Source organism: Chelon labrosus (genome assembly GCF_963514085.1).
Source record: "Chelon labrosus genome assembly, chromosome: 19".
Classification (NCBI taxonomy): Eukaryota; Metazoa; Chordata; class Actinopteri; order Mugiliformes; family Mugilidae; genus Chelon; species Chelon labrosus.
This window is the reverse complement of record NC_140352.1, coordinates 22,275,264-22,297,116: the sequence shown is the minus strand read 5'-3', so window position 1 is coordinate 22,297,116 and position 21,853 is coordinate 22,275,264. Positions and strand designations below refer to the sequence as shown.

Genomic DNA, 21,853 nt, shown 5'->3' with positions numbered 1-21,853 from the left:
AAGTGTTTCCTATGATCAAAACTTCTTACTCAAAAGTCTGGAAAGATGGTGTTTTTTATAGTCGGTGTCGTCCTACGATCAAAACAGTGCTTCTGTCAATATCTTCTTAGCTGTGGCTTTTTGCAAGTTTTGCTTGACAACAGCCACTGTCATATTGGAACATTACATTTTCCTTTGTTTCCCAAAATGTTGTGTACTTTGAACACATGATTATTACAGGCTCTCGAACTTAACATGAGAGGAATGAAAGAATCAAACCTATAGGTACTAGCACAACCTGGAAGGTGATGGTGACTGATAGAGGTTGCTGAGCTAGTACTGCCACTCACAAGTAGATGTGCCAGCATGTTGACGGTTTGCTTGCCATGCTTGTGCAAGCTGGGCAGGGTTTAATGATTACGTTAGTTATGAAAAATGTCATCTCGGACTAGTCTGAAATTTCTAACGAGGACTTTTTACTGCAAAGGCAGTGAACCATTTCATTTTCCTTATCTGATTCCTGTCACAACATATCACAACTGGTGGACAGCTCCTGCTGGACGACAGACACATACAAAAAAAACTGTGAGAAACTCTGATAGCAGAGGTGCACATCATGTTGCTGCATGATTATTCATAATGGGTATAGTGTCGTACTTTGGACATACAAGTGTCTAACATGTCCCCTCAGTTTATACAGTTATAGCCTTCTCTCGTTGTTTTATTTTTGTGATAAGTTCAATATTCATTTGTGATATGATAAAAGTGTGACAGTATCACAAAACTGACTCAGTCGTGTCACTTAACAATATCTTTGCAGAGTTTGCCTCTGTCAGCTAACAATCATAAGCTACTAGGCAGAGTAAGGCTGTAGCAACAAACCCCCTGAGCATTTTGAAATGAGAAAAGATGTACTTTATTGCTAACAAAGGAAATGTTTCATTTGTGTGAAGACAACTGTGTCATTTCTTCTTTCAGAAGCTCATGGTCTCACTCTAAAATGCTGGTCGAAATGGGATTTGAACAGTTGACCCTGTCAGGACCATCCACAAGTCTGTCTTATTTAACTCCTGCTAGATCTGCAGAAGCAAGGCCACACCAGCTAAAGTCCACTTGGAGGGGTTTTCTTTGGTCTTCAGGTTGAAGGTCCATACGTATGTGGGTCCCCTCTGGCGGGTCTTGTAGACGGGACACTGGTAGACGTTTCTGTTCTCCTGTTTGTCAACAGGGATGGCCTTGATGAAGATGACTGGCACGGTCGGGGTGAGCTCTTTCAGGCGGGCATCTACGATCATGCCGGTCTGAAAGAAAAAGAAATGATGGAGAGGGGAGGCGGGAGGAAGGAATGAAGGAAGGAAGGGAGGGAAGGGGGCGTGCGGTGGGAATGACAAGCCAGTCAAGCACAGACAGCAACATTTCACAGGGCTGGAGGAAGTTATAAATTAGTTTGAGGTGCAGTGAAACTTCGTCCAGACGCTGCACTTGCCATTGAAGCAGCCGTTAATAATATTCTTTTGTAAGAGGGGGGGGAAAAAAATAGATGTTTGACTAATCTTGGTTGGCACAAGGCGACTTTGAGTTTGCCGAACAGAACACTGTGGCATCCTTGAAAAGTGGTGAAAGTCAGCAGAGTTTGAGTGGAAGTCAAGCCGCCCTGTCGTAGAATACACACACTCTAAACACACTGTCTCATTAATTAATCCTCCTACACGCGGCACTTCACAAACAGAAGTTTCTCCATGCATGCACAGTGACTTTCAGGAATGAATGTAAATCCTGATGACTTTGGAAAGCTCAGAGGACACAGCCCTAATTGCATTTGCAATTTCTATAAATCTTTAAAGAGGTGTTAAATACCAATAACTTGATGTCTGTTTGGGTAAATACAAATGATTGGTGTCTTAAAGCGAGCTGCGTGGGCTCATTGAGATTTATTATAAATTGGTCTAACGCTGCTGCATATACACTGCTACTCAAATAACAGATATCCATTTGTATTGTTTAATTTCACAGCATATTGAGAGAATAAAAATGTATCATTATGCTGATGATTAGTCATCACCAATAAGTGGGCACATCACATAATCATGCATCCTTCCGCTGTGTAATAACTGCATTTTCTGTTACAACCGTACAAGATGTTCCTCATATACAGTCGCTGAATAAAATACAAGCTTCATTAATGAGATGAGTGGGTTTATCATACATTTTTGACTTTTATCGCTGCACAGAGTTGTGTCCAGATGGAGTGCTGCTTAGCCTCCTATTTACACTCTGCTACTCCCCGCCAGTGGCATAGAACTGGCCTCGGGGCTGAGAGGAGGACGTGAAGAGAGGAGGAGGAGGTGGAGGAGGGGAGGAGGAGTGGAGGCCCGTCTGTCCGCCTGTCTATTTGCCTGCGTCTCCAACTTTAATGAAGAAAAAAAAGGAGCCACTCCTCCAAAGGGTGATCTAAGTGTTCAAGTGCACACTCTGCACATTCCCTAATTAAGAAGTCTACAGGGATGCTTCTTGAAAGCTGGGCACATATACAGTAGCTGAACGTATGTAAATAGATAGAGCTCTGGGAAGCTGAGTAATGCTCTGCACTGCAAGAGCTGAACACATGCATGATGCAAAGTAAAAAACTAGCCCTCTAGGTGAGAAGCTGTTTTACTTGACTCAGTTTAAATGTGGATTTTGAGGTTAGATCACCTTATGTTCAGGTGTCTGTCATCTATCGTCAGAAGTGAAAGGAATAAAGGTATATTACAGTACAAGGCTCTGGTGGATTAAAGTGCGCTGTTTTGATGCATACATTCACCTTCCCTGGAGATTACATGTCAGAACCAGCCATTTGCTACCTCTGTGACGATCGGATGAGCAAAGACATCAATGAATAACTCAAGTACCTGCGTGTCCCAGCGTGCACCCTCCATGTACAGCCCGTGTACGTAGGCCCCCTCACGAGGAGCAGAGCTGAAGTCCTCGCGGTTCTTCTTTGTGACGTCACACTGCAGACACATCCTGTCCAGGGGCCACTCATTTCTGTCGTCCAAGCACAGAGAGGTTTACTTTATCGCCTCAAGCGCCTTCTATCAAGATTGATGAGCTAATGAAAGCCAGTCCTACCTTCTAGCCATAGCCTGCATGATGGCTGTGAGGAAGGACTGAGGGTTGAAGAAGCCAGCCAGCCACACTGCAGAAGGTAAGATGAAGTCGGCCGACCAGGCCTCCAGCTCCTTGATCCTGACCAGCAAGTCAGTGAACCACAGGGCCAGGCCTGACATGGATGGGTACGCCCGTTTGGTCCAACTTTCCGGCACCATGTCCAGGAAAATAGCATTCTGAAGGTTCTCCATGTCACTAGTCATGGTCAGCTCTCCCTGATGGGTCACAGAAAACACTGTCATCGTCCACTGTGGAATATTTTGTATCAAATTTATTGTTACTCAAATGTTGCCGGTGAACCATCCAGGGCATGAGTACAGTTGAGCCTGCTAACTAGATATATCAGTCACGAACAGACTCCTGTCTTATAACCAAACTAACTAAAGACACTAAAAAAGGTGCAGTAGAAGTGGGGGATACAACAGAGCTAATAAGCTACAATATCTTATTCTGCTTTGGACACTGACTCTGCTCTCAAAGGTCAACAATGTCATGATGATTTGCTATTAGTCAGGAGCACAAAGTTCAACAAGCGGCATTCGATAAAAAACATTTTGAATAGATTTACTGTTCAGTGGGACGATGGAATTGAAATGTTCCTTTTTACCATTAGTCAAACACTGGTATGTTTACACCAGCACTTCTGACAGCTGAGATGGAACATGCAACTTATATATCTTTTTATTCTTATGTTAATCAGACAAGAAAGAAAATGTGGCTTGTGCTTCATATTGTGCGTCTCTTTTTGGGTTGAATCATCGCCGCTGCCTGACTTTAAAACAAACATTTCGCCCACTTTGTTATTTCGTTGCTGTTCAACAAAGACCAAATGATGTAACTGAGAGATCTGTATGCTGTAGCAGAAAAACAACACGCAATTTCATTTCAGTTAGACATAAACTTTATGATCTCTGTGACTTGAATGTTTCATTGTTTGCTGTACTTTGATGAACAGGCTGCTCGTGGATATGAGAAATCTGTTGTATAATTTGGCTTTCACGCGCTTTCCAATCATCTGGAAATTTCTGTTCCCGTTAGGACGGCTGCTCTCAGCGCTGACAGATGCTGCCTCTGTTGTACAAAAAACTTTTCTGTCGGCCTATAAATTGTCTTTCCAGGAAGGAGCCGGGAGTTCAATACATCACTTCCTGTTTGCCTCTGCTGCTAAACAGTGATTGGTAACAAGCCCTCAGAAATGAGTGAGGCATACATAAACATGGCGACAAGCACATCCAGATAAGGAAACATGCTTTAAGATAACCAAGAGGAGATGGCACTTAAGAGTAATGAGACAGCATAGGAGTGAAAACAATGGTGTCCTTCACCAGCTGACACTGCAGCTGATGTATTGCTGATATACAGATACCCATATGTGACAGTGAGAAGAATTCTTTATGAGGGTGATAAGGTTCAACTGATTTATCTACATCAGTGTATTTACCGTGAACCTTTCACCTTCCAATACTTCTCAAAATAATCCTGTTCCATCAGTTCAGCCACACCTCACTATGCACACCGCAGCACCACCTCACCAAGGCTAACATTCCAATACTTGCTATTTATTCCGCTATAAAGACGAAATATGATTCCATTTGCTGGTACAATAGTCTACATGGCTTTTAAATCACTGAGCCGATTTATTGGGGCATGTAGTGCAGGGAGATCGAAGCCTCATAACTCCTGACAAACGCGTTTACACAGTTTTCCCCGCCTCTTTCTCTTTTCGTTTGTTGTTAACACGCGACTCATTCAGGCTTGACACACGGAGTGCAGACGTCTCATTCCTTTCCGCTCCTCCGTAAGCCCGATCTCTGAGTCACTCTTAAGACTGGCTTTCTGACAAACAAGAGTGAAAAAGGGTTCTGTTATGCGGGAATGCGAAGCAGCCTACTGTCGATGTCAACAGCAGCTGAGCCAACGTAGAGTGAATCAGAGGTACAGTGTATGTCGAGGATAACTGAGGCTTCGAAGGCGGGATTTGAGTCGTAGTTCACTTCAAGTTCACGTGGCTGTAACTGAAGGTATTTAGCTGTCACCACCAACCCTGCTGGGCTCCTAAGACTGGACACAAGGACTATCAATGTTTATTTTATTGCTTCCAGGCATTAAAATGAGCGTGACTTTCATGGTTGAGGTGCCTTGAGCAAAAACCTAACACCCAACCTGGTCCTCAGGCACCACAACAGGGGCAGCGTAGTGCTCACGGTGTACACACTGCTGTTTAAATGAATGGACGGGATCAATAAAGTAAATAAAAAAAGAAAAATAACTTGATGGTGGGCAGTGGGCCAAAAAATGTGGTCACAGCCCCAGTTATCAGCCTCACTACACAAACTCTTTCAACTCAAGCTCTGCAGATGGATAATAACAGTGGCTGACACAGACATGATCTTATTATACGTTTTGTTTTTTTACAGATATATAACACAGTAACTGTGTTAAACGTATCTACAAGAGTCTCTAGTTTAGGTAATACTGCAGCAGCCAGTATTATTAGATTTTTACAATTGATTACATTACCTGAACCAGGTGTCATGCAGTGAAATAGGAAATCAGGGGCCCCCTAGGGATCTCTAGGGCCCTGGGGCAGCTGCCTATTTCACCAGGTCAGTAACAAAGCCTTGGAAGGATAATAGCAATAGGAATACTAATAGGAATGCTTCTCTATTCTGTTATGTTTGCAGTTGGACTCAGCAGATATAAAACACTTTCCAACAGTGTCAAAATGTTTCCATTCTTATAAATTGAGTGGATAAGTGAAAAACTACATGAATAATACACAAGGAAATACACAAAACAATGTCTGAACGATCTCTTGGACTTACTACTTTGTTGTGTTAAATATCAAATATTACAACTGCTGTGTTTTTTGTTAATAACTGATCAACATACACTGATTAACCACACCATTATGACCTCTGACAGGAGAAGTAAATAACATTGACCATCCTGAGACAATTCAATGTTCTGCTGGGAAACTTTTGGACCTGGCATTCATGTGGATGTTACTTACACATGTAGCACCCACCTAGACCAGACCAGGCACCCCCACAACATAGCAATGACATTCCAGCAGGATGCAGCCTGACACAGGAACACACACAAAAACGGTTTAGGAAAAACAAAATAAAAAAAAAAAAAAACATGACGAACAGCATAAAGTGTTGACCTGGCCTCCAAATTCACTAGCTCCCAAACTGATCAAGTATCTGTGGGATGATCCACAGAGGCCCCTCCCCTCAACCCATAGGACCCAAAGGCCCCCACTAACAACATTCTGTTGCCAGACACCACAGGACACCCTCAGAAGGCCCATGTCCATTCTCTGATGAAGCAGAACTGCTTTGGAGGCACAAGGGAGACCTACAGGATATTAGGCAGGTGGTCATAATGTTATGCCTCATCAGTGTAGATCAGAGGTGATTACGCATCCAACCAGCTCTGCAGTTTACAGTTTAGTTTAGTCTCACTGCTCCCATCATCCTTGGCCGTGGACTGCATCCTTTTAATGCAACTCTAATATTCCATTGTACACTACCAGTCCAGAACAAAACAACAATAGCCACTAGCTGGTGAATATAGTGGAGCATTTAGCAGCTAAAGAGCACTATATTTTTCCCAGAAGTTGGTGCTGACCAAAACAGAGCTAAATGATTATTTGATATTGGATTGAAACATTAGTACATCATCCCGCGGACTCTCTTTTCATCTATAAAACTTCACAACCTCTCCTTTCTACTGTACAGTCGTTTCAGACTGGAGAAATTCATTTCAAACACATACAGCAGTGACGATTTCTCACAAGTAATGTAAACTATCACCATCACCAGCACCCTTTTGCTAACATCAAAGTCTCCTGACCTTGAGTCCAAGACTGAGCTCGCGGAGAGAGCGTCTGATCTCCTGGGTGAGGAGATTCATGCGCTCACACTCTTGCAGCGCCACAACCTGGTAGGGGGTCCTCTCCTCTGCCTTCCCCAACAGCTCGGCCATGTTGAACTCCTCTGGAAGTTTCTCCATAATCTCCTCCAGCACTGCACGCACCTGATAATATGGGAGGCAATGAACAAGGAGTGAGAGAGGGGGGTTAGAGTGAAATAGCCCATCCTTAAAGTTACTTAGACCAAGAAACATAAAAGGGCACGGGATGCTCTTTTCAAAAACGACGGACTAGAGATCAGGATATCTGTGTTGGATAAAGCCTGTCTTGCCAGTGCTGACAGCCTGAGAAACTTACAGTTTGAAATAGACAGTTGCATAAATATTCATGAAGATATATTTTGCAATGCCAGCTCTTTGTTTTCAATAACAGGCTAATCCCTTCAGAAAATCAAAGCGCACATCATATTTTTGTGTGTAAGTGATGAAAGCTAATGTCTGTGTCAACATTTTCCCAAGACAACCGGCATTAGTGATCAATCAACGGATTAGGTGCCGAACAAAGGATATGAGGTCATCATATCTATGGATTTTTCAGTTCAAATATCTGATGTGGGTTTGGCAGCCCTTGAATACACCCTGAATACAAAGTGGGCCTCATTGGTAAGCTCCGCATGGCTGTCATCTGGTAAGACCGGAGCATCCAGGCTTCTGAGCCAGAAAGGTCATACATTGAACAGAAACACAACCACACACACACAGCAGCTGAAATGTTTAATACCAGAGGTAAGTAGGATGTACTTACATAGCATCTTACATCGGACCAAAGTTACTATGGAAATTCTTTCTTCTAGAATACCTTGGTCTAGAGATTTATTGTGAACAGCCTGTCTTAGACTAGCCTCACAAGTTGAACCTGGATTTAGAGGCTTCGTAAAATCTGACTTAGAGCTCATGAGCTCAAGTCAAGCCCGGTTTATGAACAAATCTCTGACTTTGAAACACGGACAAAAAAAAATGTAAAGAGAAAACTGTGATGTTCAAAGCCCCAGAGCAACACAGAACACATATGACTCAAGAAAACACAAGTCATCTTCTGACCAGTGGTGAGCTCACACAGGAAGAGATTTACTTGACTTCAATGTTAGGTCGAATTGTTTCAGCAATCGTCTTTTCATGACATGCTGGGCTCAGATCCCCCTTTAATACTATAAAATATCCTGATGTCTTTAGTCCAGATAAGTTAAGATCAGTTGTATGTTGTTATTTGATCTGTACAAACAACAGACCAGCCCCCATATGGTGGAAATATTTTTAATTGATTAATCAGATTGAGTGCTCCTCAGGTTTTTACTGTAATTACCAGATTTTATTTGACATTTTAAGAGAACGCATAATATCCTGTTTCATTCAGTGACACTGCAGCCATTGAAAAAATAGTCTGTTAGCTTTATTTTGATCTTCAACTAAAAATGTTAACAAACTGGAAGTGTCTAGCTAACTGAACACTGGTCAAGCTAGAGGTGTAGCTAAACCTGAAAGCTAGTTGGACCACGACCAGTCTAAGCTGGACAGATACATACACATGATAACGGAAGTCTGATTTATTTAATCTTTCTTTGTGATTTTCCTGGAAATAAACCTGGCCTACATGGTAATATGGCTTTGTGAAACAGCGCTCTGGTCTAAGATGATTGTCAGTGGCTATCTAACTGAAACACCAGAAGTCTGGAAGTCTTTTTTAATTATATAGCAGACTTAATTATTAATTTTTCATCCAGATGGTTCAGAACAGCTGTAATTGGTACTGAACAACCCTCTGGCTTCTTTAAACACTGCGGGCTGTTTGTTTTCCAGAGAAACAGATGATTACCACAGCGACTCGCAATGCCATGCTAATGCTAAGGAAATGTCAAAATGTCACTTTACACAACATCATGCAATCTTTTGGATTAACAGAGTTGAATTCTCGAGCATGAAAGTAACCTAACCTTTATTAAAGAGAGGAGGGAAATCTGACTTAAAGCAATAAAAAAAATCTTGTAACATAACTCCATTTTGCTGCTTGTTTCAGGCAACAGCAAGCATAAATGACTTTTTAACAAAGCTAACACTCAGACAAGCAAGACCCTTATTTATGGTATTAAAAAAGTGACACTTGCTCTACTGAGGGAGTGCGCAAGGCTGCACTCCCTGACAGAATATTTGTTTGAGCTTATACACTCAAATAAGCTTTGTTTCAGAGTCGTACTGAACCAGAAAATGCACCAGAAAATGCCATCCTTGTAAAAATCACCCTGGGTGCTTTCACAGGCCCCAAACAGTTGGCGTGCAATTTATTTTCAATTCAGTGTGCAGGCGCTACAGAAAATGTCACCTGTTGTCATCATACATTTAAGATTCTGTGCCTCTTGCCTGGAGTTTAGTGAGACAGTCCTCTTTGGGGAAGGCCTCGGTTCACACATCTGCTATGGATATTTTCTGTGTGTGAGGGCTTGACTTTTCAATACAGAATATCAGATCAAAATCATAATATGAGTTCAAATCCTGCCATTTCACTCCCTTAAATATCACTGACCTGCTAGTGGGACTCTCATAACAAATTCATGCAGGCACAGCCAAACACTGCTCAAACCCACACGACTCATTTTAAATTCTAGTGGAGACCCCAAAGTTTTCAAAGATATCAAATATCTTATGCGACATTTGCTGTGTGAGTGTATAAAATGATGATTTTAGACTACATTATTTGAATCTCATCACTTAATTTGATTCTCTTGATCATTTGTGTGACAGGATTAGAGTTAGATCTGCATATGCCTATCCAACATTTTTGCCTATGGCCAAAAACATCTTAAAACACATTTTAAGAAAAACACAACTTTTTTGTAATTTCAAAGTTAATATACAAACACAATATGTGTTATACCCTATACCCAATACCCTGTTATCCTGTTACCTTTCTGCAAAAACATCAATGATTGATTTTACCTCCTTATATAGTATAGTATATACAAAGATGTGGTTTTCACAGTTTGGTATGGAAGAACTTTGAAGAAGAGCCCTGACCTCATCCCAGTAAGCATCTGGTAAGAATCCCCTAGATGAGTTTGGTGAAATGTGCGAAGTCAGACCAAGTTGCACAGTTGGCATTGCTCCTCTCATGCCTGGTGCTTCTGCTGCCTCATTTGGGTTGAGTAAAACCTCAGTAAGTCAACACTCTTTACAAGGTCTCCAAACAAGCTTTTTGGTTCACACACAGATGTGTGGCGATTATCAGATTAGCGCAGCTTTGCTCGCTAGCATCCTAATTGATTTTTATTTATTAGTTTACTGACAGGTCAGTGAGGAGGCAATCTGACCACAATGCAAGCTACTTAAGACAATCCTGATACGGCAATCCTACATGGTCACATTTTGAATAAAAGATGACAGTCCATGAGGATAAACAATCAGCTAATCTACTGATCGGATCTCGCTACACTGAAACAACAAACTCATTAAGAGTCAGTGTTTACCTTCTCCTCTCGCGTCATCCCGCCTCCCTCACCGGCTCCTCCATCTCTGGGCTGCATCTCCAGCACCGTGCGGAAAAGCTTCTCGGAGGTTTGTGTGAGGAAGCCGATCTCAGCGTTGGGATGAAGGCCGTAGAGGTATGGGGACTCAGCAGGTAGGGTGTCATCAATGTACTAGAGAGGAAGAAATTATGTCAGTAAGGTGAAACTGTATAAGTTGCAAAAGATAAGTAACCCTAATATTAATATCTATGCTAAATTAACAGCATAGATATTGGCAACTGCATTTACATCCTGTCTACAAAGTACCACCTTTTTTCCCACTCAGGTGTTTCTTCTAAAGCACTGCTGACAAAAGACAAGAATGAAACCATATAAATGACAAGAAATTTCTGGGTGAGATTCAAAGTCTCCGGATCAAACTGACAGACTGCTAATGACCATAACAAGGGAAAGAAAATCTGGCATTTTCCATCTGTTCATCCCTGATGAATATAAATATGCTTTTAAGTAAGTGCAGATGAAAGTGGAAACTCAACTGAAAAAGGTTGCTTTTTGTGTGGCATTTACATTAAATAAAGTTCTTCTCATCATAATGTCCTGAGGAAAGTTTCGATAGAAGATATACCGGCCTTTAATACAGAGTCTCTTTGTAGTCAGCTTGTTTGATCTCCTCTGTACTTTCTGGCCAACTTTTACTGATAGCATACACCTGTATATTGATAAAAGAGGAGTAAACGGCTGAGTCACTGACTTCTTCTTTGTGTTTATTTCACCCCCCTCTTCTCCCAAATATACCGTAAGTTTGCTCCAGATGGTTGTGGGGAAGGCAGTGGCTTAACAGACCCTCGGGGACCCGCAGGCCTTTAAAGCCCCTGTTCTTCGTCCAAATCTCAACTGCTCTGCCCTCAGCCTGGCTGCGTGGTGACAGCCAACTGTAAAAAGCTCCAGTGCTTCCCATAGGAGCCACTGTGACAGCCAGGATGTGTCCACAGAGCAGCACCCAGACTGAGGTTAAATTAAATACAAGTCACATCCCCACTGGTTCTGACTCCTCGGGGAGCTTCAGGGGGGAATCTGGACTGATGACTATTATTCATATAAATGTTGTCAGTTGTCAGTTTTTCTTAAGAGACTCGACAGAAGCAGGTCCTTACTGTCACAGCTTAAAGATGTCACAGAAATGCGAACTGAAATGACCACAGTATGCTAGGCATTGCTTATTTATTCACACAAGCAAAACCCGTCCCGAGTTCCCCCTCTCAATCAAGGTTTTTGCAAAATTATAAATAACACTAGATGACAGACGAGATGAAGACGATTGAGGTGGTAAAGTAACCTGATCGTCGACTTGTCTGGAGAGTTGTAAAGGCAAAGCCAGGCTTTATCGTGTCAACATTATTGATGGCGTAAGTACCAGGGCAGCACGTTGGCTTAGTATGACTGGAGATTGGGTTTGATCTCAGTGTAGTCACACCAGGAAGTAGGAAAGTAGAATTATTCGTGCATTTTTTTGAAATAGTAGGTGTTGGATGATTGCTGATTGTTACCATAATCCATAATCTTTTCTGTAACTGTATCCTTGTATGTTTCCCTATCTTAACATTACTGTAGTGTGTAGATATTGTAGAAAGCAAAACTGCTTATCGTTAATGTTTGAGCAAAAGCATGTCATGTCTGCAAAAAAGCAGTGAATCAGGCATAGTGCTGAGCAATGCAATTCATTTTTTGACTGTGGAAACACAGTAAGAATTTGAAACATGATATTAACTGCCTTATTAACTGCTTTCCCAAAGGTAAAGCTAGCGGTAGTGCATCGTTCCACTGTGCAGCACTCATGCACAAACGGGGTTCACGATGACGAGTCCTCAGAGGTAAACCGTGGCCCTTCACAGTCTGCAAAGCAACATCTAGATAAGTCGCTTGGGAAACAAGTAGTGTGGGCAGATCAAGTTCTTCATCCCCAATCAGCACTGGTATGTTTGAAGACAAAGGAAGTAGCGTTTCACAAGCCTTGCCAAATAATAACTGTGTGGGGCAGCTACCGGCACATGAAACAATGCAGGGACAGATGGCAGAATGGATTCTACTAAATAGCAGCACATTCTGGCCTCAAAAACCTAGAAGTCATGTACTGAAGTAAAGACATTTCTTCCGACAATTTTCTCTCTGGCCTAGCCATATTCCCCTAAGTTACAGAGAAGGGCCATCACATTAGGTTGTGTACACACTGGGCACCTATAGCGTTCTCATTGTTTTCAAGATATGTTTTTCCTAGACATTTTGTGTGACATAATGCTGGTATGAACAGAGAGCAATCTCAACCTCTAGGTTACTACATGTTCCTGTTCGTGGAAGCTGCCTTGAAAACATACAGTAATGGGCAAATCTATTACTCCAACACACAAACACCAAGGAGACATCTGTTCATTCTCAAATATATTCTGCAACAGAACAATGAGACCAAACATACAGCCAGAGTCACAAAGAGCTATCTTTAGTGACAAGATGAGAACGAGTCCCACAACTCCACTCCAAAAAGTCACGGAGCCGGTCTGCGATTACATAAAGACAGAAGGCAATGAGACGGACTGAGTCCACAGAAGAACTGTGACATGTTCCCAAGATGTTGGAACAACTTACATGTCAATAACTTAAAAAAACAGTGTGCACAAATGTACCTGGAGAACTGATGCCGTTTTAGAGGAGTAGGTGGCATGGTATTAAAAAGGTAAACCAGTCATCAGTTACCATGTATCTTCAGTAAAACAGTCCATGCTAACTGTCAATGTGATTCCCTTTCTCCTTGCTTTTTTCTCTTTGGATCTTTAATGATCTCCTACATGGTCTCTCTGGAATGTAATCGTAAATCTGTAGTAGTGACAGAAGTCTTTGATCCCTGCCAAGAAAGTAACACTGGCTGGCTTCTACAACAGGACAACGATTTAAAGCAGACCTCAAAATCCATCATGAAATACTTCAAGAAAGACAAGCCGAACTGCAGCTTTTGGAATGACAGTCGAACATCGCTGAAATTCTATCTTAAATAGTCTGTACCTTAAAAACAGCGTACAATATGTGAGAATTTAAAGCGATCTATGAGGAAGAAAACTCCCAGAATCAACCACAAATGGAATATTCTGTGTGTTCCATGAGTCATCTAGATTCACTTATGTTGACTTTCATGCGTTTCATGTAAGATGACTTTGTAATCTCCGTTTGCTCACAAGTTTGCCAGTTGGACTTACTGGCGAATTTTTTCCACCCACGGAAATATTTATATATCTCAAACTGCAATCTGTTATGTCCCAGGGACCCATATGCGAAGAGTTTTATTGTTATTGATTTAGCACTGAACTGTGTAACTGCACACTGTATATGGGGAATAATGACAGTAAAAATCTTTTAATTATAGAGATTCTATTAAAACACCATTCATTTACAGGAGACTGCACAGAAGCCTCTCGGGTGCCCCTGGTAGCCCTGAGACAACACCTTAAGTGGTGTAATCGTAATATTTCATTTAATTGTAACAGTATTATATTGTATTTATTACCCGATTCCACCATGTTATCCTGCTTTTCTTCTTTTTTTTTATTGCGCCGTTTTGTTGCCTTAATAATTTAATGCTTCCTGTAGTGTATTGGCTGTGAATGGCCTAACATGAGGCCAGCCTTGTCTCACCTGGTGGTAGCTGTTATAATCCATGTTTCCAGGCAAGGGGAAACCAGGTGCTAGGAACAGCTCTCCTTCCATCATCTCAGGCTTGACAAACTCCTCCAGGTAGGTCCGACACAGACGGCGGTCCCAGTCGTCTGTGATGTGACCCCCATACATGATCTCACCAAACAGGTAGCGCAGGTCATCGTACGGCACCTGGAAATTACAGAGCAAGGAGACGTTGCTTTGCCAGAAGGTGGTCTGTGGTGTCTAGCTCAGGTCGCATGTGTTCGGGTTTCCAATTAAGATTACAAACGGTGGCCGTTGTAATCCTCTGCACAGCAATAGAAGAAAAGAAGAAACACGTGTACCTTAGGATTTGCTTCCAGGTAGTTGTAGAGGACATTGATAGAAATAGTGAGGTCCCCGGTGTTAAAGGGGTACGATCTGTTCCAACCCTGAGGACCAAATTTCCTCCTCTCTGCCACCACAGCGTGAAAGTAGCACAGGGCAAACAGAATGCTCTTAAACTCATTCTCCCGTGCGCACATTTCCAGCGTGTCCTGGGTAGCAAAAAGACAAAGAGTGACACATTTAAAAGACGCGCGCACAGCCGCATTAACAGAGCCACGCTGGCATGTTACAGGTAAAAAGTTGTGGCAGGCAGCCCTGTGATCTGTTTTATTTTGTCAAGTCCCCAGCGGTGCGCCACACTAACAGACAGACAACGAGATGACTCGATGGCAATAAACCCAACGATGAGATTCCTTTTTAATTGTCACAACTTGTCAAGCGCTTTCAGCCTCCAACCGTCTCCTGGGCTCATTATTCCAGACAGGCAAATAAAAAACTGGACGTAAATGGCATTGTAATCTCTGGGGGGAGAGACAGTTAAATAAGCATGCCAATAACCCCTATGGAAATAGGAGGACTAAATTCTCTTTATTTCAGCATGTGTCATGAGTGAGTGCTGTGTGAAGGCCCTTTCAGTTTCCCTGCTGCAATGCCCTGGGGAGCTGACTCCTACGATGCGGAGCGGTCCACAACTAGAGTGCAAGCTCACTACCCCACACACACACACACACACACACACACACACACCCTTTCTAAGATTTAGTTAATATTCTGTACGTTACCCCTCTGCTCAACACAGCTGAAAGAGAAGTATAGCCTCTCTATTTATGACCTGTGGACTGGAGAGATGCATGCAGTCAGATTGCAAAAAAAGATACATAAACACACACATCAGTGGACCTGCATGTGCACCGGAAAATACACTTCCACATCCATGAACTGACATGAGTTCAGACGTTAACATGAGTAACCTAACTGGTCAGTAAATAAATCCATATCAGCTCATTTTAGCCCATCATATGGAGTTCTGGGGAAATAGGTTGTTTAGCTGTACTCATCTGCCAGTGATCAAGAGAAAAGAAACTGTCATTTCTCTGGTTAAGCTATGGCTTTAGCCATGCGGGTGGGCTATTACAAAGAGTTAGCCTTACATTGATTAGCTTTCACTGGATATACATGACTGGAATATTCCCCCACCCTTACCTCAGCAGACCTCCCTGCAGCTCTGCATAAGGCAGGGCTCACGAGCACGTAGCACTTATCAAGCAGATAGACATCGGCAAACTAAGATTCGTGGAAATAGACTGGGAGGAAGCTGAGCACTGAGGTAATGGTGCGGAGGAAGATGCATTGGCAGCAAAGCACTAAGGTAATGGTAAGCTTAGATAGAGACGAAGACCTGATAAGATACAGAAAAGCTAGGAGAGGCCACTGCAGCACACTGAGCCATTGTAACTACGGGGGCTGTAGAACAGTCTCGAAGCATGATATTGTCTGGCTGCTGTCCGATAACAAACAAAAAGCAGCAAATTGACTTTACAAAATGTTGAGCGGTTTGTCTTCAAGTGATGCTGTCACCTTAAACTTTCAACATAAGCATGTGCTACGTTCATATCTGTCTCCATAGGTCAGAGGCAATTGCAGGGTGAGTGAAAGGTGACTACACCATCTGCTAGCTGAAACATTTCTGCAAATTGGCAACTTGATGAGAAATCTGGAGAGAAAATTGGCAAGTGTTGTTCCAACTGCCACTCATAGCGAGAAAGATAAATGAGCCTGCGGGGGTAGGTAGCATGTGTCAAGAAATACTGAAGATCCCATGGAACGGGCACTTGAACTGTAACGGGAAAATTGTGTGGTGACCTCGTTCTCCACTAGTGGGTGTAACTAAAAAGTTAATTAATAAAATTGTCACATATTTTTCAAGTTGCTTCACAAAAATTCAATCAAATCAAACTTGCTTTCACTCCACTGGTTCAAGACTAAGACTGAAAAGATTAAAAAAGAAAATAGTGACATTAAATAACCACAGTAGCAATCCATGGGACTATACACACAGCCTGTAACTTGGTGGAAGCTGTAAACACAACAAGTATCACCTCATAATGTCATGGTGAGCAACATTAAATCATGTTTACTACCATACAAATATAAACCATGCTCCTTTAGCTCTGTTTTGGTCTCTACCAACTTTTAAGAAACACACCCGCCTCTTAAGCTACAAAACACTACGTTATACTGACCACATAGTCACTAATTTTGTCTTCCTGGTGTTTGGTGGTGGGTGAGTAGTGTGTAGCTGTTTCACACCTGCCAAATGCTAGACTGATGAGGGCAGTGAGAGCCTGACAAAATAGTAAAGATGTGTAAAACCAAAACAGTGAGCATGATTATATTATATTTGACCCACAAGAAAAATGCTGAAAAGGTGTATCTGTAAATATAAGTGAATATAGTGGAAAGGAATGAAAATACTCAAAAATGTACTTAAGTACCAGACTGGAAACCCGCCAGCCTAACGTCACCAGAACACAAAATGTTTGTTGTGGAAAGAGTCTCTCCGCTGGGAACTGATAATGCTATAGCAAATACCTGGAGCTGAATTTGTGAACAAATTGGCTCTGATTGGTTGTAAGACTATGGAATTGCATGCAGTAGTATTATTTTCTCTGTATCGGTTGAAACACCCTCCACAATGAAACTGAAATAGTGTGTGTACACCAGGCTACTTAACTACAGCAGTTCTAGAAAAGCACTTTGCTATCTTCCCCTACCCCTGAACAGTGCTTCACTTTCAAACCTTTGGGTGTGTTACCTGGTTAAAGTTGTCCAGGGCCTTGTGCAGGTTTGCGTGCATGCCCGTAGGTGGCTCATTGGTGATCTTGATGGAGTTCTCCAGGATACCCTGAGGGATGATGTGGCCCTCGCGGGAGGAGGAGGGCTCAGCGCTGACAAACACCCTGAAGTTCTCATGGCTTCCCTCTGCATGCTGCTCTAGTAGTTTTTCCAGCGTGCCCAGCCAGCGGGCCACGAGGTGGATGTTCTACAAAGGAAAGAACGGAAATCAGTAGCAGCAAGGATAGAGTTAAAGAAGGCTGGTTGTGGCAGAAGGTATTTTCCTCTGTGAGGATAGCGAACCTAATCTAACCCCAGATAATGCTTTTTCAGATATCTGTGAAAGTGTGTGAAAGGCTTTTATGAATAACACATAATAGCTTAACAAAGTACTTGATGTTGGAATTGCCGGTATCATTTATTTTTGTAATGACAACTAGCAAAAAGGAGCAATTAAAATGTTGCATATTCCCCTCTCTTCACTGTGACTTTGATGTGGCACCAAATTAAATGGTACACAGCACTTGAAACCCGTATCCAGGTTGCTGACATTATGCGACCGTTCTCTGGCGTAACTTCAGCCTGACTTTTCTGCATATTCATCTCTCGCTGCGGCGCGGGCGGCCGAGCTGACTTGTACTCTCACACAAGCATGGATGAGCTCAATTTTCCATCTCAACTGTCCTGACACTTACAGGATATCCTGTGAATGATAAGGACTAAGCCAAGCCCCCCCGCCCCACATCTCACCATGCAGCACTGCCCATTCCCTAAATCTAATTACAGCACTAATAACTCCAGTCATTAATTCATAAGCCTCTTTACTTTCTCATTTCCCTTTGCTCTCCATATTTAATCTTCCTTATGATGGCTGGAGCCCACTTTCCGAATGACGGGACATGACAAGGAGTGGAACGTCAATTTTTGGGAGAGTTATTGAAAAAGAAAAAAGTTTTACATTCTGTGAGAGAGAAGTCCAGGAGGAGCTAGAAGCTGAGAAGGGGATAAGTTAGTTTGCCTCCTGAAGCCTTAGAGAATAATGCATGGTATACAAATTAAAAGTCTAAATTCAAGCGCTTTTTCAACCAGCTGGAGTACAACCCTTCCTCTTGGCATGTAAATACTTTGGCAATAAAGAGAGCCAACAGAAGAAGTGAGAGACTGCCTCAGAACTTGTCACTGTAATGAAACCATTCATCCTCTGGCTGCAGGGGGAAAGGAGAGGGGGGACAAAGAGAGGGAGAGAGAGACAGAGCGGCAGTCGGACAGACAAACAAACAAGACAGAGGAGCAGCTACTATTTTATGGCTTTTTAATTAACTTCCAGGTGCCACATTTTTTTGTTCCCTCAGCGTCTTCTTGATGCGGGCCTCGCAGCCCCTGTGATGACTGCGCTGATACTACATCAAAGAGCCATCTATTTACATAATAATGTAAAAGTTGAATCTAAAACCCATTAGAAGACACCACTGGCAAGGTCTTTGATGCATTGCTATCAAACACAACCTGAGGGGAAGCACAATGGCACGCTGAAACTGCACATGCCGCCTCATACAATGGTAAATACAAGCACGGGCGCACGCAAGCAATCTCTCTCGTTCACACATGCAAAAACACATTGGTCAAGGAGCAGCGTTTAGGACAGCTGCACAGCTGGGCTCCGGCACCGAGGAGGCGGCCCTGCAGTGTAGAGGCTGACGTAGGAACACAGCGACCGGGACTGAGGGATGAACTGCCAACACACTGACAGCATGACAAGCTGCTGAGTCTAAATTTAAAAATGGTGAGAATGAAATCACAATTGTGGAGGGTACGGTATGTGTGATAGGTTTGTCACAGGCGCCATAGGTTTGGTAGCCATATATGATTAAAAAGAGGTCTGTCCATGGATCATAGAGAATTACACTATTAGCAGAGTGACAAAGTAAAACTGATTTATATGCATGACTGATTGAAATCAATTCATGTTTGAATTGTGCATATTTTGAGCTGCATGCACAGCAATGGTGGATGACGCTTAAGGGTACATTTCACTTCAGTTAAATTAAACCTTATTTATCTTGCGACAATAACAATCCAAATCATTTCGAGACTTAACAGAACCTAGACCCTGAAACCCCCAGAGCAAGCACTAAGAAAAACTCCTTTTTAATATGAGGAAGCCTTGAGCAGAACCCAGCTCATATGGAGGGAACCATCTGCTAGAGGCCAGCTGAGAAGAGACAGAAAAAGAGAGAGGAGAAGAAGAGCAGCAGGAGGAACAAGATGATACATACAGCCACCAAGAAAGGATAGAAGTAGCATTCAAGAGATTGATAGTAAAAACATTTAGTGGGTATTGTTGAGAGAAATCAGATGTGAGTTAAGTTTTGTTGCGTAACCTTGCATACATAATATTAGAAACTATATTAGTAAGGTTTGAACATTTATTCACATAATAGGGAAATGGACACAGTCGCCTGAGATCTAATTGACATTTAACTGACATCTGGAACCAGACCATATATGGAATTGTAATTCTTTTTTAAAAATGCACATGTGATTAGGAGTGGATATAATTGTGACAAGTGATGGATGAAATGTATTCTACTAATGGGATTAAGGTCTATGTTTGGACACAATTATTGTCAGTAGGGAGAGCAAACTTGATACAGGAAGTGCCGGTTGTTTCCAGAGCAAAGGTACCATATTTTTTGATAAAGGGTGTCCAGCCCCTTATGTTAATGAAGCACCACACACTATAAAAACAGATGCATGACACCATGAAATCAGTCTGAACTCACATGGCACCCAGAACCAGACGCGAGTTTGTATACACCGTGCTCATACGGTTACTGTTACCAGAAAAAACAAGAGCACGGGGCATAAAACTGTACGAGGTATTACATGCATGCTGAAGAATAATGCATTCAGGTAAAAGCCATTAAAACATGAAATTATCGCATCTGCTATCAATATAATTCTGTCCTAAAAACAGCATGTATTGGCATGTGGTTAATTAGCCACATGTTCATGCTGGTGTATGCACAGCAGCTGTGTGGAGTTAAATTGCCGGGGTCTGCTGCAAACAGCGCAGCACCGGCATCACCCTGCGTATGGACGCTTTCAGTATCAGAGTTCTAATCTGAGCTTTGAGTGTGTCTCTAAAATATCTATCATCAGGGCAGAGAAAAATAAGTGAATAATAACGTGTAGCGAGCAGCACTGTTTGTGGTTCTGAAATATGATCAGCAGTCGGTTATTTTGAGACAGCACTCGTTTCTACTGGACCCCAAATGATGTAGCCTATGTGTTATTTGTATACAGAGCAGGAAACTGACAAATGATGGTCACTCGAGATCCATGTGGACACATTTTAATAAAAAGTGTGAATACACAGCCCACTAGTGATCAGATCACCCAGGATGAAAATTAGGAGAAGCCTTGGTGATGCTTTGTTTCCTTGAGCACATATGAACTTTGCAACTCTTTTTCTGCCAGCTCGTTCCATTTTACGGTTCTATTATAAGAGTATAAAATGTCACTTCATATGAGCCACTTTTCCTCTGCAAAGTAATTCACATTAATTAATGAAACACGGCTACAATATTGATATTTTGAGTGTAGCCTCAGTTTATTCATTGCCGTTCTTGTAGGTTAAAGAGGGTCATCTCTATATCAATAGTTAAACAGAATCTTTCAAACTCTCAATGTAAGATTTTATTTCTCGATGAGGGATGTATGAACCATTTAGTTTCAAAAGACGATCAAAGCTCTCTGGCTCCTCCTTACAAAATAAAGTGAAGAGAAGACATTGTGGTGGGTTTTCCTCGCCACACTGTCTCTCTTATCTGCACTTATTTCTCTCACTGGATCCAAATAGGGTGACTTTAGCCGTAAACGTGCAGAGAAGCTGGTGAGTTTAGGGCACTCGATTCTGACTGCCTGGCCGATGTGGGATATTCAACTCCAATCTGCCCGATTGATTGCCTCTCCATCTCCCCCCTCCTCCCTCACAATGCGCTGCTTCAGAGTTTTCTGCATCTCTGTCTCCCAGGCCCATCCTAGCCCAAGCTGCAGTATAATTACCCGTCGGTGAAGGGGAACCTGCCATTGACCTGGCCCTCCGCTGATGGAGCTGGGCCTGGCAGCAGCAGAATAAAGGGAGGCTGCGAGACGAGAGCGGGGTTGGATAGGCAGGAGGACAGAGATGAGAAGGTTGAGTGCAGAAGGGAGAGACAGCAGGCTAGTGGGAAAGGTAGGAGGGAGTGAGGATTGATAAGAGGGTAGATGCGGTGGAGAAAATGATAAGACCAAAGTACTGTATTAAAGTTACGTGGCGGATTAATAGAGTGGGAGGAGGAACAGAAGAGGGAAGATGGAGAAGATACTGTTTGTAAAAAAACAGCAGAGAGATGAGAATATGATACCTCCCTTCCCCTCTGTTTTCCTCTCCCTCCGCGGCCAGTGTCACGGGGGTGGCTCTCAGCGGGCAGACAAAC

At 42.5% G+C, this 21,853-nt stretch overlaps 1 protein-coding gene across 1 annotated transcript in view; it reads right to left on the bottom strand.

The window, feature by feature from the left end:
* Nucleotides 1–574: 574 nt before the first annotated feature.
* Nucleotides 575–21,853, bottom strand: part of dnah9 (dynein, axonemal, heavy chain 9) — a gene marked incomplete at its 5' end in the record, with an annotated part of 142,086 nt that continues 120,807 nt past the window's right edge. The window contains 8 exon segments of the mRNA XM_084568071.1: nucleotides 575–1,280; nucleotides 2,871–3,006; nucleotides 3,091–3,344; nucleotides 6,991–7,173; nucleotides 10,527–10,697; nucleotides 14,208–14,399; nucleotides 14,555–14,746; nucleotides 17,353–17,580. Coding sequence (XP_084424197.1) covers nucleotides 1,053–1,280; nucleotides 2,871–3,006; nucleotides 3,091–3,344; nucleotides 6,991–7,173; nucleotides 10,527–10,697; nucleotides 14,208–14,399; nucleotides 14,555–14,746; nucleotides 17,353–17,580 — 1,584 coding nt within the window. The 3' untranslated portion in view covers nucleotides 575–1,052.